General features: G+C 40.3%; 1 protein-coding gene across 4 annotated transcripts; it reads right to left on the bottom strand.

The window, feature by feature from the left end:
* Window positions 1-3,365: 3,365 nt before the first annotated feature.
* Window positions 3,366-11,134, bottom strand: LOC137089252 (zona pellucida sperm-binding protein 4-like). 4 transcript variants are annotated; one of them, XM_067452784.1, is made up of 9 exons: window positions 10,910-11,134; window positions 4,841-5,049; window positions 4,580-4,767; window positions 4,411-4,508; window positions 4,186-4,343; window positions 3,910-4,102; window positions 3,695-3,842; window positions 3,545-3,617; window positions 3,366-3,461 (listed from the first exon to the last, which is right to left on the bottom strand). In XM_067452784.1, exons 1-9 carry the CDS (start codon window positions 11,101-11,103, stop codon window positions 3,385-3,387), a joined length of 1,338 nt encoding a protein of 445 aa, XP_067308885.1. In that variant the 5' UTR covers window positions 11,104-11,134; the 3' UTR covers window positions 3,366-3,384. The 4 variants fall into 4 exon arrangements, with proteins under 4 accessions (XP_067308885.1, XP_067308887.1, XP_067308888.1 ...); XM_067452786.1 differs by lacking the exon at window positions 10,910-11,134 and having other exon boundaries at window positions 4,841-5,229; XM_067452785.1 differs by lacking the exons at window positions 3,366-3,461; window positions 3,545-3,617; window positions 3,695-3,842; ... (3 more) ...; window positions 4,580-4,767; window positions 4,841-5,049 and adding exons at window positions 9,245-9,353; window positions 9,438-9,510; window positions 9,588-9,735; ... (2 more) ...; window positions 10,309-10,406; window positions 10,478-10,665 and having other exon boundaries at window positions 10,737-11,134.
* Between the last annotated feature and the right edge of the window lie 5,458 nt (window positions 11,135-16,592).

Below are 16,592 nucleotides of genomic sequence, written 5' to 3'. Positions count from 1 at the left end.
TGTACTTTAACAAACTCCTCCAAGGTATTTAATCAGATCATCATCATATTTTGTCAGTCTAATCTAAAGGCCTTGGGGATATTAACTTGTGAAGATCTTGAGGTTTCACTGAAGGGTGTGTCCGTGGTGGCCGGACAAAGTTCAATGTTTCTCCATGAAACATGACCCTGTTGTAAGTCAAGCATACAGTGTCTGATCTGCCTCAAACGTCACTTGTTTTATTAGAGTCCTGTCCTGAAGATGTCTGCATGTTAGTCATAGCACCACTTACTGTCAAGAGGAAACGGTATGCTTTACACCATAATTCACTCCCAGAAACACGTTTAAATATTCCACAAAGTACCAAACATGCTAGAAACGCATTTAATCACGCAACACTTGGTTAAGTGCTAATGTATGTGATTAACGCCATGAAACAGGAAGTTGTTAGAACTCAGGCATACAATGTCCAATCTGCCCTAAACTTCACATTTGATAAAAGAGCTGACCTGAAGACATCTACTGTATATGCTAAAATTCAGTTATAGTCACAGCGCCACCTGCTGGCAGCAGGAAGTGTGGCACATTGAAGTGACTGCCATATTTCTCCTTCCTTTACCACTATTCACTGTTATAGGCCACCAGGTGGTGGTGGCAAAGCAATAATAAATTAACCACAATTTAGCTCACATAGACTGATGCTGTGATCACGGTGTGAAGTTTAAAAAAAGTGTCCCAAGTATTGAATAGGTATAGAATAGGTAAGTGCTAGTCTTAAGACTTGCACTTACCTGTTCTATAATTTTTTCTTAAAAACAAAACGAACAGAAGTACTGTCATAGACTAACTGAGACTTGTAACAGCACCTGCACACTGTTGCCCTGGTTGATTCTATTGCTCTCCTCACTTTGGATAAAAGCGTCTGCTAACTGATTAAATGTAAATGTATTGAGAAATGGGTCCTAGCGAATGTAAAAAACCTAAAGGCTGTAATAGTAAAGCGATTCTATTCTCATGTTTTTGATTGGTTCTCGTTTGAATTTGCAGCACAGCGCATCATGTCTGCCAATTGCATCAATCCACATTACCATTGAAAGCATAAGACTACATTGTCAGAGATGCCACCGTAGCAAGTGAAATGAATTTCAATACTGTAAATTAGAAAAGTAATCAAATGTAAGCAGTAACATTACTTTAATTGGAATATTTACACTACTTATCACATTTTAAATAGCACAACTTGTAATCTGTAACAATTACATTCCCAAAGTAACCTTCCCAACACTGGTACTTTCCAATTCAAGCAATTGCCAGGGTTCCACCAGTAGTGGGTAATCACAATGAAAGCAATGATGTAATGCACAGCCATGTCAATGGCACTGATGGAAGAATGAGGGAAGTGCATGAAAAGGTTAAGTGAAACCGCCATTCATTTGGCCACTTGCCCTCAGCTCCTTATTCTTTAATGTCAGCAGTTTATGGTCCAAATCGACACAAGAACTGACAGGGTTTAGACTGGTTAATGTCACACTCTGGACACAATTTATAAAAGACCTTTCATGAGTGAAGGTTAGGGTTAAAATTGTTAAAAGGACAAGCTCAAACCAGTTTACACCCCAGCCACATGCATTTAGCATAGTCCACTTGATAGCAGACTGATAAATGTTTTTAGTAACTGGTGTAAATGAGCCCTCAGACAACACCCAGGTTGGATACACCAGTTAAAGGGCAACTCCGGTGAGAAATGAACCTGGGGATAATTAACAAATGGTTACTGAGTAGGTCGTTCTCTGGGATGCGTATTCATAAAAATCAAATGTGAAGTCACGTATAACGCTTGTCTATGGGGCAAAGGGTAAGTGAAATTAAATCACTAGTTAATTAATATCACTAACAAGGCTCAAAATAGCCTTGCACTAACACGGTAGCATAATGACAGCCCCTACATGCAAACCAAAGGATTGAGAACTTTGTAAGTGTACAAACAGTTTAATAAGATACTTTATAAACACAGTACATTAAGCATTTATGGATAGGCACCAACTTGGACAACCGTCTTGACTAGTCGAGCCACGAACACTGATGAACTGACTTGGAATCTCATTTGGTCTGTTGTTTCCGGAAGAAAGCACTGAACGCAAGAGAAAATAAAAAAATAATGTCCATATAATTAGATTTCACAAAATTCCTATCGGCCAGCTCACTTAGCACAGCATTCGTCGCTTGACTAGTCAAGACTTTTCCAAGATGGCACCTGACCGTAAACACAATGCCATAGATATACATAATAAAGGCTAGATGTCGCGTGTGCGCTGTTGGCCAATGGAGGTCGCCGTCCGCAACTGGTGGCCATCTTGTCACAGGCAGCTCGCTCACTCGTAACAGTGTTTTAATGATGCATGTACGCAAGTTAGCCATGATACACAAGCTGCACGATTAAGTTGTTTATCGAAACGAAAAGCTGCAATTTCAGCGTGTTAAAGCATCCAGGTTTGTAGCCATGTTAATAACGTTTGTAAGAAACAAACCGATTGGAAATCCGTCAAGATTTCAGCAAGATAAGAGTATTATATTCATAAAGATCACTCAGCTTACATTAAGTTCCACAGAGCCCGACAGAAAGCTTGACTGTGACAAGATAGCCACCGGTGATGACCCCAACGTAAGACATCTAGCCATTATGGATAGCTATGCATAATGCAGTCTTTATAAAGCATCTTCTTAAACTGTTTGTAGACTTACAAAGTTATCAATGCATCGGTTTGCATGTAGGGACCCTCATTATGCTACAGTGTTAGTGTGAGGCTATTTTGAGCCTTGTTAGTGATTTTAACTGCGATTTAATCACACTTACCCGTTGCCCCATAGACAAGTGTTATAAGCTAATCTGTTTTTAGAGATTTAACTCCCCACATTTGATTTTCATGAAAACGCATCCAGAGAACGATCTACTCGGTAACCATCTATTAATTACCCGAGGTTCATATCTCACTGGAGTTGTCCTTTAAGGGACCAAACAAGCTTCTTAAAGCACCAGTCTACTTTTCAATAATTGTTGGGGCTAGCCTCAAGACAAAAAGCCTGGTCACAATTTGGGGTTAAAAAAGGTAGATACTGATTTTATTGCAGATGCAAAGCAGTACTCATTACTGTAGGGGGCTTTCAAAACATAAGTAGAGAAACAAAAGCCCTCAAGTGATACCATAACGGGGACCCAGGTTAGCGAGGTAAACAGGTCAAGTTTGGGCAGAAGCGGTTTGTTTAGGTCAAGTTAAGCACAACTTCAGAAAGAAAAGACTCCAGTTTAGTGGCCCAAGCAAAATCACTCTCAAAAGATCAAACTCTGTCAGAAAAAAATAAATAAGGGACATGGTTGAGTTAAGAAATTTATTAAAACTACTGAAGTCACATGACCAGTTTAACTTCTCCACTAGACACCACAGTTTGCCCACTAGAGATGGTCTTGACATTAGCATCTCTTCCTGCAAGAGAAGTGGTAGAATCATGAGGCATTTAAAAAACAAATTCTCATGGTTCCTGAAGTCAGATTACAACAAGCACTCACTTTTCCTAGCGCAGCTTTGCTCACATGAGCCAGAAGAGGGATGGCACACCGCTGTACTACAGTGGATGAAGATCTAACAGAGGGGGAAACGGTTAAGCCACAGAAGTCACTATAAAAACTAAAGGATTCAGGGAAAGCTGCAGAGCATACGGTTTCCTGTAGAGGATCCAGTGATGCTGGATCCACAAATGTGAACATCTTCACAACAAAGCGCTTGTAGTGGGTTGGGAACTGAAGACCAGAAGATCCAGCCACCGGAACCAATGTGGTCAGATAACGGTCATCCCGGTAAGGGCATCTGAAATGTAGCGAGGCAGTCAGAAGTGCCTTACAGCACTAGATTGATAAAGACTGGCCTTACTCACCCATCAACCAGAAGGTCCCACTGGGGTAGACTGAGTGGACTGGGGGTTGATGTCGCCCAGCAACGTCCCAGCATTAGGACAATGTTGGGGTCAGTCCTCTCCATAATGTGCACCTCAACAAACACAGGCTCCCGCAGGACTTTTGTGATTGGATAATCAGAGTCACCGTAGTAGGACGTGTACGCTTCATCCCCTGAGGAAGAACACTGGCGTTTAACTAGAAACATCTGCAACCTGGAGTTTTAGAAAATACTTAGGCATACTTGGGACACTTGCCTTCTGCACAGCCTTTGGTGACACATTGACCACTTGCCAGTCTAAGCTCCACCCTGAGGGGTCCAGGAGCTGCTACTGGTGGAGGTGCAGGAACTGCATTGACCTCCACAACCAGAGCTTCCACAGAAGTAGCAGAGTACCTACACTGGAAGAGAAGCCTAGACAAACAGTGAGCTTGTAGCATTTGCCAAGGATTAACATTCATGCTTAAAACAAAAAACCTACTCAAAATGGCTGTCCCTTGTGATGGAACCAAGTGGTCCAACACCCACTTCATACGAAGAAGTCATTCGGTTTTCATACACCACATATCCACTGTCCTCCTGCAAATAGTAACAGTTGGCATCCAGTCCAGTCTAAGCCATGCAGAACAGAACCACAAGCAGCTACTCACCATCATGCTTGTGCCACATGCAGTGACAGGGAACTGGTATATAGCAAAGGAAGGTGTGGATCCCACAGGACTGCAAGGTGGGTCATTTCCACCCAGGAGATGGACTGAATCCAGGCTCAAGCGAGGGAGCGTAACATCTCTAGCCACCACTACCACAAACTGACCATCTCTTATACACTGGACAGTCACTGGAACAAGGTACAAGAGAAGGTTATGGGTGAGCAATTTAACAGGAACACAGTTACATTGAGTCAGTCTTACCTGCCTTCCCATAGAAACACTGCTGTCCGTTAAAGCAACAGTTGATAGCCTCACACTCAGCACCACTGATACCAGGTGGACCACACTGGATCTGTTCAAGATCAGCTACAGCACATTTGTCAAGGGGCTCTGTCTGCACCACTGGCTGCTTGGGCTGAAACTTCTGAGGAACCTGTTGACTAGTTTGTTGTTGAACCTGCTGAGGAACCCTTTGACTAGCTTGTTGTTGAACCCACTGGTTAGATTGCTGTAACATCAGAGCTTGAGGATTCTGGGGCAGATTACTCCACTGTGGAACAGCATGACCGAAAGCACAAAACCACGCACAAAGTGCAAGATATTGAAAAGCACACCAACTTCCTGCCATTGTTCAACAGCTAGTCGCACTGTGGAGATGATGTCCTTTGGTCTATTTGTATTCTACAGATTTCGGCTAATTACCGATAATCCCTCCCTCTTCATTAACAGTCATGATTCTCCAGACTTGCTCAAATGGGAGCTTATCCTACCAAAAAAAATCCCATTGGCTGTCCGAAACATACTCGATGCACAAGCATCAGAAGTGGTGGAAATCTGCGTTTCAGAATTAGGTGTGGCAAAATGACTCTCTAGCACCACCAACAAAATTTAAATTCAGTGCCATTCAAACTACGTTTCATGTACAAGCATGAAATTTGTGACATAATAGCCCAATAGCTACATAAGTCCCTAGAAGCAAAGTCTGACAAACCCAACTGGAAGTGAGATATTATCAATTTTCTCTGCAAAATGTTTGCAGTTTTTGCCTTTTTTATATGTTGTACTTTAACAAACTATTCCAAGATATTTAATCACATCATCATCATCATCATCATCATCATCATCATCATCATCATCATCATCATCATCATATTTTGTCAGTCTAATCTAAAGGCCTTGGTGATATTAACTTGTGAAGATCTTGAGGTTTCACTGAAGGGTGTGTCCGTGGTGGCCGGACAAAGTTCAATGTTTCTTCATGAAACATGACGCTGTTGTAAGTCAAGTGTCTGATCTGCCTCAAACGTCACTTGTTTTATTAGAGTCCTGTCCTGAAGATGTCTACATGTTAGTCATAGCACCACTTACTGTCAAGAGGAAATGGTATGATTTACACCGTAATTCACTCCCAGAAACACGTTTAAATATTCCACAAAGTACCAAACATGCTAGAAACGCATTTAATCACGCAACACTTGGTTAAGTGCTAATGTATGCAATTAACGCCATGAAACAGGAAGTTGTTATAACTCAGGCATACAATGTCCAATCTGCCCCAAACTTCACATTTCATAAAAGAGCCGACCTGAAGACATCTACTGTATATGCTAAAATTCAGTTATAGTCACAGCGCCACCTGCTAGCAGCAGGAAGTGTGGCACATTGAAGTGGCTGCCATTTTTCTCCTACATTTACTTCTATTCACTGTTTTCTCCAGGCCACCAGGTGGTGGTGGCCCTTGGGTGCAAGGGCCCTTTCAACAATGTTTGCAGCTTTAAATCATTTTTGCGTTTTGTTAGGTTTTAAATTTAAATTTAACCGTTTTGAAAAGAGTATGTAAAGATGTGAAAATTGACTTTTATATTACATAAAGTTTTGGTAGTGTTTGTGTCTAAGTGAGAAATTATTTGATGTAATTTAAAAGATGTCATCATTGAATGCATTTGGTGCCAAAGCAATAATAAATTAACCACAATTTAGCTCACATAGACTGATGCTGTGATCACGGTGTAAAGTTTCAAAAAAGTGACCCAAGTATTGAATAGGTATAGAATAGGTAAGTGCTAGACTTAAGACTTGTACTTACCTGTTCTATAATTTTTTCTTAAAAACAAAACGAACAGAAGTACTGTCCTAGACTAACTGAGACTTGTAACAGCACCTGCACACTGTTGCCCTGGTTGATTCTATTGCTCTCCTCACTTTGGATAAAAGCGTCTGCTAACTGATTAAATGTAAATGTATTGAGAAATGGGTCCTAGCGAATGTAAAAAACCTAAAGGCTGTAATAGTAAAGCGATGCTATTCTCATGTTTTTGATTGGTTCTCGTTTGAATTTGCAGCGCATCATGTCTGCCAATTGCATCAATCCACATTACCATTGAAAGCATAAGACTACATTGTCAGAGATGCCACCGTAGCAAGTGAAATGAATTTCATACTGTAAATTAGAAAAGTAATCAAATGTAAGCAGTTACATTACTTTAATTGGAATATTTACACAACTTATCACATTTTAAATAGCACAACTTGTAATCTGTAACAATTACATTCCCAAAGTAACCTTCCCAACACTGGTACTTTCCAATTAAAGCAATTGCCAGGGTTCCACCAGTAGTGGGTAATCACAATGCAAGCAATGATGTGATGCACATCCAAGTCAATGGCACTGATGGAAGAGTGAGGGAAGTGCATTAAAAGGTTAAGTGAAAACGCCATTCATTTGGCCACTTGCCCTCAGCTCCTTATTCTTTAATGTCAGCAGCTTATGGGCCAAATCGACACAAGAACGGACAGGGTTTAGACGGGTTAATGTCACACTCTGGAAACAATTTATTAAAGACCTTTCATGAGTGAAGGTTAAGGTTAAAATTGTTAAAAGGAAAAGCTCAAACCAGTTTACACCCCAGCCACATGCATTTAACATAGTCCACTTGATAGCAGACTGATAAATGTTTTTAGTAATTGGTGTAAATGAGCCCTCAGACAACACCCAGGTTGGATACACCAGTTAAAGGACAACTCTGGTGAGAAATGAACCTGGGGATAATTAACAGATGGTTACTGAGTAGGTCGTTCTCTGGGATGCGTATTCATAAAAATCAAATGTGAAGTCGCGTATAACGCTTGTCTATGGGGCAAAGGGTAAGTGCAATTAAATCACTAGTTAATTAATATCACTAACAAGGCTCAAAATAGCCTTACACTAACACGGTAGCATAATGACAGCTCCTACATGCAAACCAAAGGATTGAGAACTTTGTAAGTGTACAAACAGTTTAATAAGATACTTTATAAACACAGTACATTAAGCATTTACGGATAGGCACCAACTTGGAAAACCGTCTCGACTAGTCGAGCCACGAACACTGATGAACTGACTTGGAATCTCATATGATCCGTTGTTTCCGGAAGAAAGCACTGAACACAAGAGAAAATAAAAAAATAATGTCCATATAATTAGATTTCACAAACTTAATTCCTATCGGCCAGCTCACTTAGCACAGCATTCGTCGCTTGACTAGTCAAGACTTTTCCAAGATGGCACCTGACCGTAAACACAATGCCATAGATATACATAATAAAGGCTAGATGTCACGTGTGCGCTGTTGGCCAATGGAGGTCACCGTCCGCAACTGGCGGCCATTTTGTCACAGGCAGCTCGCTCACTCGTAACAGTGTTTTAATGATGCATGTACGCAAGTTAGCCATGATACACAAGCTGCACGATTAAGTTGTTTATCGAAACGAAAAGCTGCAATTTCAGCGTGTTAAAGCATCCAGGTTTGTAGCCATGTTAATAACGTTTGTAAGAAACAAACCATTTGTAAATCCGTCAAGATTTCAGCAAGATAAGAGTATTATATTCGTACAGATCACTCATCTTACATTAAGTTCCACAGAGCCCAACAGAAAGCTTGACTGTGACAAGATAGCCACCGGTGATTACTCCACCGCAAGACATCTAGCCATTATGGATAGCTATGCATAAGGCAGTCTTTATAAAGCATCTTAAACTGTTTGTAGACTTTAAGTTCTCAATGCATCGGTTTGCATGTAGGGACCCTCATTATGCTACAGTGTTAGTGTGAGGCTATTTTGAGCCTTGTTAGTGATTTTAACTGCGATTTAATCTCACTTACCCGTTGCCCCATAGACAAGTGTTACAAGCTAATCTGTTTTTAGAGATTAAACTCCTCACATTTGATTTTCATGAAACTGCATCCAGAGAACAATCTACTCAGTAACCATCAGCTAATTACCCTGAGGTTCATTTCTCACTGGAGTTGTCCTTTAAGGGACCAAACAAGCTTCTTAAAGCACCAGTCTACTTTTCAATAATTGTTGGGGCTAGCCTTAAGACAAAAAGCCTGGTCACAATTTGGGGTTAAAAAAAAGGTAGATTCTGATTTTATTGCAGATGCAAAGCAGTACTCCTTACTGTAGGGGGCTTTCAAAACCATAAGTAGAGAAACAAAAGCCCTCAAGTGATACCATAACAGGGACCCAGGTTAGCGAGGTAAACAGGTAAAGTTTGAGCAGAAGCGGTTTGTTTAGGTCAAGTTAAGCACAACTTCAGAAAAAAAAAAGGACTCCAGTTTAGTGGCCCAAGCAAAATCACTCAAAAGATCCAACTCTGTCAGAAAAAATAAATAAGGGACATGGTTGAGTTAAGAAGTTTATTAAAACTACTGAAGTCACATGACCAGTTTAACTTCTCCACTAGACACCACAGTTTGCCCACTAGAGATGGTCTTGACATTAGCATCTCTTCCTGCAAGAGAAGTGGTAGAATCATGAGGCATTTAAAAAAACAAATTCTCATGGTTCCTGAAGTCAGGTTACAACAAGCACTCACTTTTCCTGGTGCAGCTTTGCTCACATGAGCCAGAAGAGGGATGGCACACCGCTGTACTACAGTGGATGAAGATCTAACAGAGGGGGAAAGGGTTAAGCCACAGAAGTCACTATAAAAACTAAAGGATTCAGGTAAAGCTGCAGAGCATACGGTTTCCTGTAGAGGAGCCAGTGATGCTGGATCCACAAATGTGAACATCTTCACAACAAAGCGCTTGTAGTGGGTTGGGAACTGAAGACCAGAAGATCCAGCCACCGGAACCAATGTGGTCAGATAACGGTCATCCCGGTAAGGGCATCTGAAAGGCAGCGAGGCAGTCAGAAGTGCCTTACAGCACTAGATTGATAAAGACTGGCCTTACGCACCCATCAACCAGAAGGTCCCACTGGGGTAGACTGAGTGGACTGGGGGTTGATGTCGCCCAGCAACGTCCCAGCATTAGGACAATGTTGGGGTCAGTCCTCTCCATAATGTGCACCTCAACAAACACAGGCTCCCGCAGGACTTTTGTGACTGGATAATCAGAGTCACCGTAGTAGGACGTATACGCTTCATCCCCTGAGGAAGAACACTGGCGTTTAACTAGAAACATCTGCAACCTGGAGTTTTAGAAAATACTTAGGCATACTTGGGACACTTGCCTTCTGCACAGCCTTTGGTGACACATTGACCATTTGCCAGTCTAAGCTCCACCCTGAGGGGTCCAGGAGCTGCTACTGGTGGAGGTGCAGGAACTGCATTGACCTCCACAACCAGAGCTTCCACAGAAGTAGCAGAGTACCTACACTGGAAGAGAAGCCTAGACAAACAGTGAGCTTGTAGAATTTGCCAAGGATTAACATTCATGCTTAAAACAAACAAAAAAACCTACTCAAAATGGCTGTCCCTTGTGATGGAACCAAGTGGTCCAACACCCACTTCATATGAAGAAGTCATTCGGTTTTCATACACCACATATCCACTGTCCTCCTGCAAATAGTAACAGTTGGCATCCAGTCCAGTCTAAGCCATGCAGAAAAGAACCACAAGCAGCTACTCACCATCATGCTTGTGCCACATGCAGTGACAGGGAACTGGTATATAGCAAAGGAAGGTGTGGATCCCACAGGACTGCAAGGTGGGTCATTTCCACCCAGGAGATGGACTGAATCCAGGCTCAAGCGAGGTAGCGTAACATCTCTAGCCACCACTACCACAAACTGACCATCTCTTATACACTGGACAGTCACTGGAACAAGGTACAAGAGAAGGTTATGGGTGAGCAATTTAACAGGAACAGTTACATTGAGTCAGTCTTACCTGCCTTCCCATAGAAACACTGCTGTCCGTTAAAGCAACAGTTGATAGCCTCACACTCAGCACCACTGATACCAGGTGGACCACACTGGATCTGTTCAAGTTCAGCTACAGCACATTTGTCAAGGGGCTCTGTCTGCACCACTGGCTGCTTGGGCTGAAACTTCTGAGGAAACTGTGGACTAGTTTGCTGTTGAACCTGTTGAGGAACCCTTTGACTAGCTTGTTGTTGAACCCACTGGTTAGATTGCTGTAACATCAGAGCTTGAGGATTCTGGGGCAGATTACTCCACTGTGGAACAGCATGACAGAAAGCACAAAACCACGCACAAAGTGCAAGATATTGAACAGCACACCAACTTCCTGCCATTGTTCAACAGCTAGTCACACTGTGGAGCCGATGTCCTTTGGTCTATTTGTATTCTACAGATTTTGGCTCATTAATGATAATCCCTCCCTCTTCATTAACAGTCATGATTCTCCAGACTTGCCCAAATGGGAGCTTATCCTATGAGAAAATTCTCATTGATTCTCACATTTATATGCATGTGATGTTTCTTGATTCCAATTCGGCTACATCTACATTAATCAGGATAGTTTTGAAAACAGAGTTTCCGTTTCAAACTCTCCCCGTCTACACTAACATTTTCCAAAAGTTTCTCATCCACATTAAAACGTCAGTAAACGTCAAATTCAAGTTACTGCGCATACTTAAACATCATAAAAGCTCAGTGAGATGATACAGATTTCATAAATTGATCACACAATTCTTCTGGCAGGATCATTTTATTTAGCAAAATATCTCTCCTAATTATTATGTTTTGTTTCCATGTTTCCCCACAGGTCAGCAAATGCGGCATCTTTGCAGGACTGTGATATGAAGTGAGTAAAGTAAAATATTTTAGCAACTGTGTGAAAGTGAATAGCACATAAATGGCACAATAGCAGTATAAACATACATATTGATTGGTACAATATGCGTCCCATGACTAAACATTCATCATCGCTTTCAAATACCTCCATCTTCACAGGCCATGTTCACACTAATACGTTTTCGTTTGAAAACATAGCTTTTTGAAAATGCTCTCCAAAGCAGATACATTTGAAAACACAGTCTTCGCATTGTATGATGTCTCTATATCTTTTGTAAATTTCTTTACAAAATCAGAATGACACTCTCTACTGCTTATAATTCACTGCAGGTTATGTTTCATAGTCCATGTTTACATTACAGTACAAAATTATTCCTAAGTTTTCCTCTTTTGAATGGATGGTAATGTGTAGTTGTTCAGTTGTATAGGTGTACAGTTATGGTTACATCTAGTTTCTTTGACAGGATCTTTTTTTTTTTTCAAATTCAGAATATATATCTACAAACCTGATTCCAAAAAAGTTAGGACACTAAAAATTGTGAATAAAAACAGAATGCAATGATGTGGAAGCTTCAAATTTCAATATTTTATTCAGAATACATCATAGATAATATATTAAATGTTTAAATGGAGAAAATGTATCATTTTAAGTGAAAAATAAGTCGATTTTAAATTTCATGGCATCAACACATCTTAAAAAAGTTGGGACAAGGCCATGTTTACCACTGTGTGGCATCACCTCTTCTTTTTAGTACTGTCTGCAAATGTCTGGTAGGCTGACCAGCCAGACCCACATCAAGATGTTTGGTCTGGAAACTCACCATTGACAGCTCAATCCGAGGGGCGGGATAAATGGTTGTCTTTCAAACTCCCTCTGCACGCGATAGGATAGCGCTACAACCAACCAGAGCAACGAAGGTGAAGCAGAGCTAGTTGAAAGATTAAACTTTCGCTGTATCCAGTCGGCAAAACTCAAAACACAACTTCCCTTCTAAAGAATGACTTCAGTGCCGTTCTTTGTTCTTTTCTCAGAGTCTTCCAGAGTCGTGGTCAAAGCTGATTCGTTTGGTAGTTTCTGTGTTTACTAGAAGCACGCAAGCGCAACTCGGCCGTTATTATGTTAAGCCTGTAAAATGTCTTATGTTAAAAATGTCTGGGGACTGAGGAGTTAAGTTGCTCAAGTTTAAAAATAGGAATGTTGTCCCATTCTTTTCTAATAGTCTTCTAGTTGCTCAACTTCTGTCTTAGGTCCTCTTTGTCGCATCTTCCTCTTTATGATGCGCCAAATGTTTTCTATGGGTGAAAGATCTGGACTGCAGGCTGGCCATTTCAGTACCCGGATCCTTCTTCTACTCAATACATCTGGCATTGTTATGTTGTAAAATGCAAGGTTTTCCCTGAAAGAGACAATGTCTAGATGGGAGCATATGTTGTTTTAGAACTTGGATATACCTTTCAGCATTGATGGTGCCTTTCCAGATGTGTAAGCTGCCGATGTAACACGCACTCATGCAACAGCATACCATCAGAGATGCAAGCTTCTGAATTGAGCACTAACAACTTGGCTTGTCCTTGTCCTCTTTAGTCCGGATGACATGGCATCCTAGTTTTCCAAAGGGAACTTCAAATTTTGATTAGTCTGACCACAGAACAGTTTTCCACTTTGCCACTGTCCATTTTAAATGAGCCCAGAGAAAACATCTGCACTTCTGGATCATGTTTAGATATGGCTTCTTTTTTGAACTATAGAGTTTCAGCCAGCAACGGTGAAAGGCACGGTGGATTGTGTTCACCGACAATGTTTTCTGGAAGTATTCCTGAGCCCATATTGTGATTTCCATTACAGTATCATTCCTGTATGTGATGCAGTGCCGTCTAAGGGCCTGGAGATCACAGCCATCCAGTATGGTTTTCCAGCCTTGACCCTTTCACACAGAGATTGTTCCAGATTCTCTGAATAATATTATGCACAGTAGATGAGAACTTCAAACTTTTTGCAATTTTTCTGATATTGCACGCAATAGGATAGCGCTACAACCAACCAGAGCAACAAAAGGTGAAGCGGAGCTAGTTGATGGATTAAACTTTTGCCGTATCCGGTCGGCAAAACTCAGAACACATCTTCCTTTCTTAAGAATGATTTCAGCGCCGTTCATTGTTCTTTTCTCAAAGAAAAACTTAACTCCAAGTGTTCCAGAGTCGCGGCCAAAAACGATTCGAAAGATTGCCATTTGCCAGCTTCTTTGTTCTCAAGTAGCACACGATACCACTGCCCACCCACCGACTCAATGCACGATGTGATTGGCCTGACCAGTTTGGTTTTTACAGCTCGTAAGCCAACGGAGAGTTGCTAGACTACCTTGGCTGGAAATTAAATTTGCTGCCGCTATGGTGCATCTAGATTTCTAGGCTACTACGTTTCACGTACAAGTATGAAATTCGGCAGACACATGTAACAGCCCAATACCTACAAAAAAGTCCCTAGAACCAAAAGTCATACAATGTCCATTTGTATATGAACATTATATGACTTTTGCTTGACCCTCATTGTATAACCCTCAGATCTGACATTGTATTACTTACAAAAGTCATACAAATAAGTCAAACAGTGTTCGATTTTCCCCAAACATCATGTTTGATAAAAGAGCTTGCCTGAAAACAAACATGTCAATATTCATTTATAGTCAAATCGCCACCTTTAGCAGCAGGAAGGGTGACGCATCAAAGTGACTTTCCCAAATTTCTCCTGTATTTACCTGTTTAAATACATTTCACCCACTATTCACTGTTTTCCCAGAGCCACCGGGTGGCGGTGGCGCTGAGTGCGAGGGCCCTTTCAACGCTGCTTGCAGCTTTAATTGTTATAATGATAATTAATAATAAATAGCAAAATTCTGTTTAAAATAGTTTAGATGGGTATTTATTTACCCAAATCTAAACACTATATCAGTATTAATACTATAGTTATATAATGATCAGACCAACATGATATTTTGTCAGTCTAACCTTGACTTATGACCTCAACAAGCAGTAATGCAGCAAGACATTCTCAACATACCGACAATAACAACACAATTCAAGGATGCAGGACGGTGGGTTCTGAACAGTGGCTCACTCGGGACAATGTTGGCACTGCTTTCCTCAGGACGACATGTCAGAACACAGAGAGACGACATTTAGATGATCATGAGATGCTCTGGGCAAAGACACAAGGAGAACTGAGTGAAACTGAGAGACGGGCCATGAAGTCAACGACTGTCTGTCCCGAAGTGTGACACCTGCATGCTGAGTTTTCAGACACTCGTTCAGAAGCCCATTTCTGCCACATTATGATTTGGTAAATCAACTGTGACATGTCACTGACGAGAAACTGACTTCATAATTATGACATACTTTTGATTTGTATGTCAAATTTGACTGTTAATTTCCATAATTGTGCCATTTTTGACATCATTATCTCCTTTTTGCCTTATAATTAATTGGAAGATCACAATTGACAAAATGTTATATTTATGGGGAAAAAAAACGAAACTATAAGATACTAAGTCATAATTATGCAGTCATTGACACATTTTTTTTACTTACAATCATCTCATAATCGTATTTAAATTATTTTCATCTCAATTACAACTTAAAATTAAAAACTATGATAATTATACAGTCATTGACAAAAAATTGACTAGTCAATTATGACTCAATTTTGATTGTCAATTTATTTTTTTAAATCTCAATTATGGTTTAGTAAACTTGCCATAATTACTTGTCTTAGTTTAGATTTTTTTTTTTTTTTCATATTTATGACGAAGAATTAAGAACAAAATGGTAAATCATAATTATGATCATCATAATATTATATTCATGACAAAAAGTTAAAACTATGATACTAAGTAATTAAGCAAAGTCAAACGACAAAAAAATGTACTTTATAATTATAATCTGTTTTGATTTATCTAATAGTAATTCATAGTTTTGTATTTTTAAGAAAATTAGAATTTACCAAAGCACGATTTTTCTTACGTGGCTTTCATTTCCCATTACTCATTACCGATACTTGAACATTATCCTACTTGTTCTTGTATTTGCTGCTCATACCAGTTTTTTAAAACACATTTCTGTATTAAAGCAAATCAAAATAAAATACAACAAATACGGTTTGGCCTACATACAGACATTTGAATGTTATATCAGCGCATTAACCACAGGAGATTTGTTACAGCCACAGTAGGCTAACTCAACACCACAAATGCAAGTATATGCACTGGCCAAGTGTAGTTTTGAAGCAAACACCACTAATTGCTGGTCTAGAGATGCAGAAGACAAAAGGCACAAGAAGAATCGAGAGCAAACGAACAGACAGCATTTAAAAAATTCACAGAGCTGGTTGTTGTTGTCAGCTGCCGACAGTGCGATATGAGAAACATTTCAGATGGGACTTTGTCTTGACAGCATATATCAGCTGTGTACAGTCGGAGTGTCATAACACACACACACCCAGAAGCATTTGAGCTCAGAGGCAACAACAGAGTGTGTATACGCTCGGTCACATGGAGGAGGTCTGACCTATTTTTATTTTTTACAGTGTTACATGAACGCTTTATAAGGCTGGACCCTTTCACTGCCTTGTGCTTCGCTTCTGCTTCCCTTCGCTTCGACCCAGTAATGTCACATCCAGTCTGGATCCAATTATTCAACACTTTTTTTTTTTTTTTAAGAAAACCACTAAAACATTTTATTCCAAAGAAAAGCTGGAAAACAGCAAATAGGAAAAACCCTCATAAACTCACTAAAATGAGAGTAATCATAAAACAATAGCTACCGTGTGGATCATCTATAGCAAGTCTAAATACAGTAGTGTGTGTCACGTGCAAGTTAACCAAACCCAAACCCAGTTTATATGAAAGCTGTGCATAACATTCACAAGTAGGAGATTGTGTGTCTTCAGAAGAAATCGCTAGATGTCATCTGCAAAAAGATACAGATGTGGCTT

The sequence above is a fragment of the Pseudorasbora parva genome, chromosome 9, assembly GCF_024679245.1.
Source record: "Pseudorasbora parva isolate DD20220531a chromosome 9, ASM2467924v1, whole genome shotgun sequence".
NCBI lineage: Eukaryota > Metazoa > Chordata > Actinopteri > Cypriniformes > Gobionidae > Pseudorasbora > Pseudorasbora parva.
Note: the sequence above shows the minus strand (reverse complement) of the source record. Positions and strands in the feature narration are given on the sequence as shown.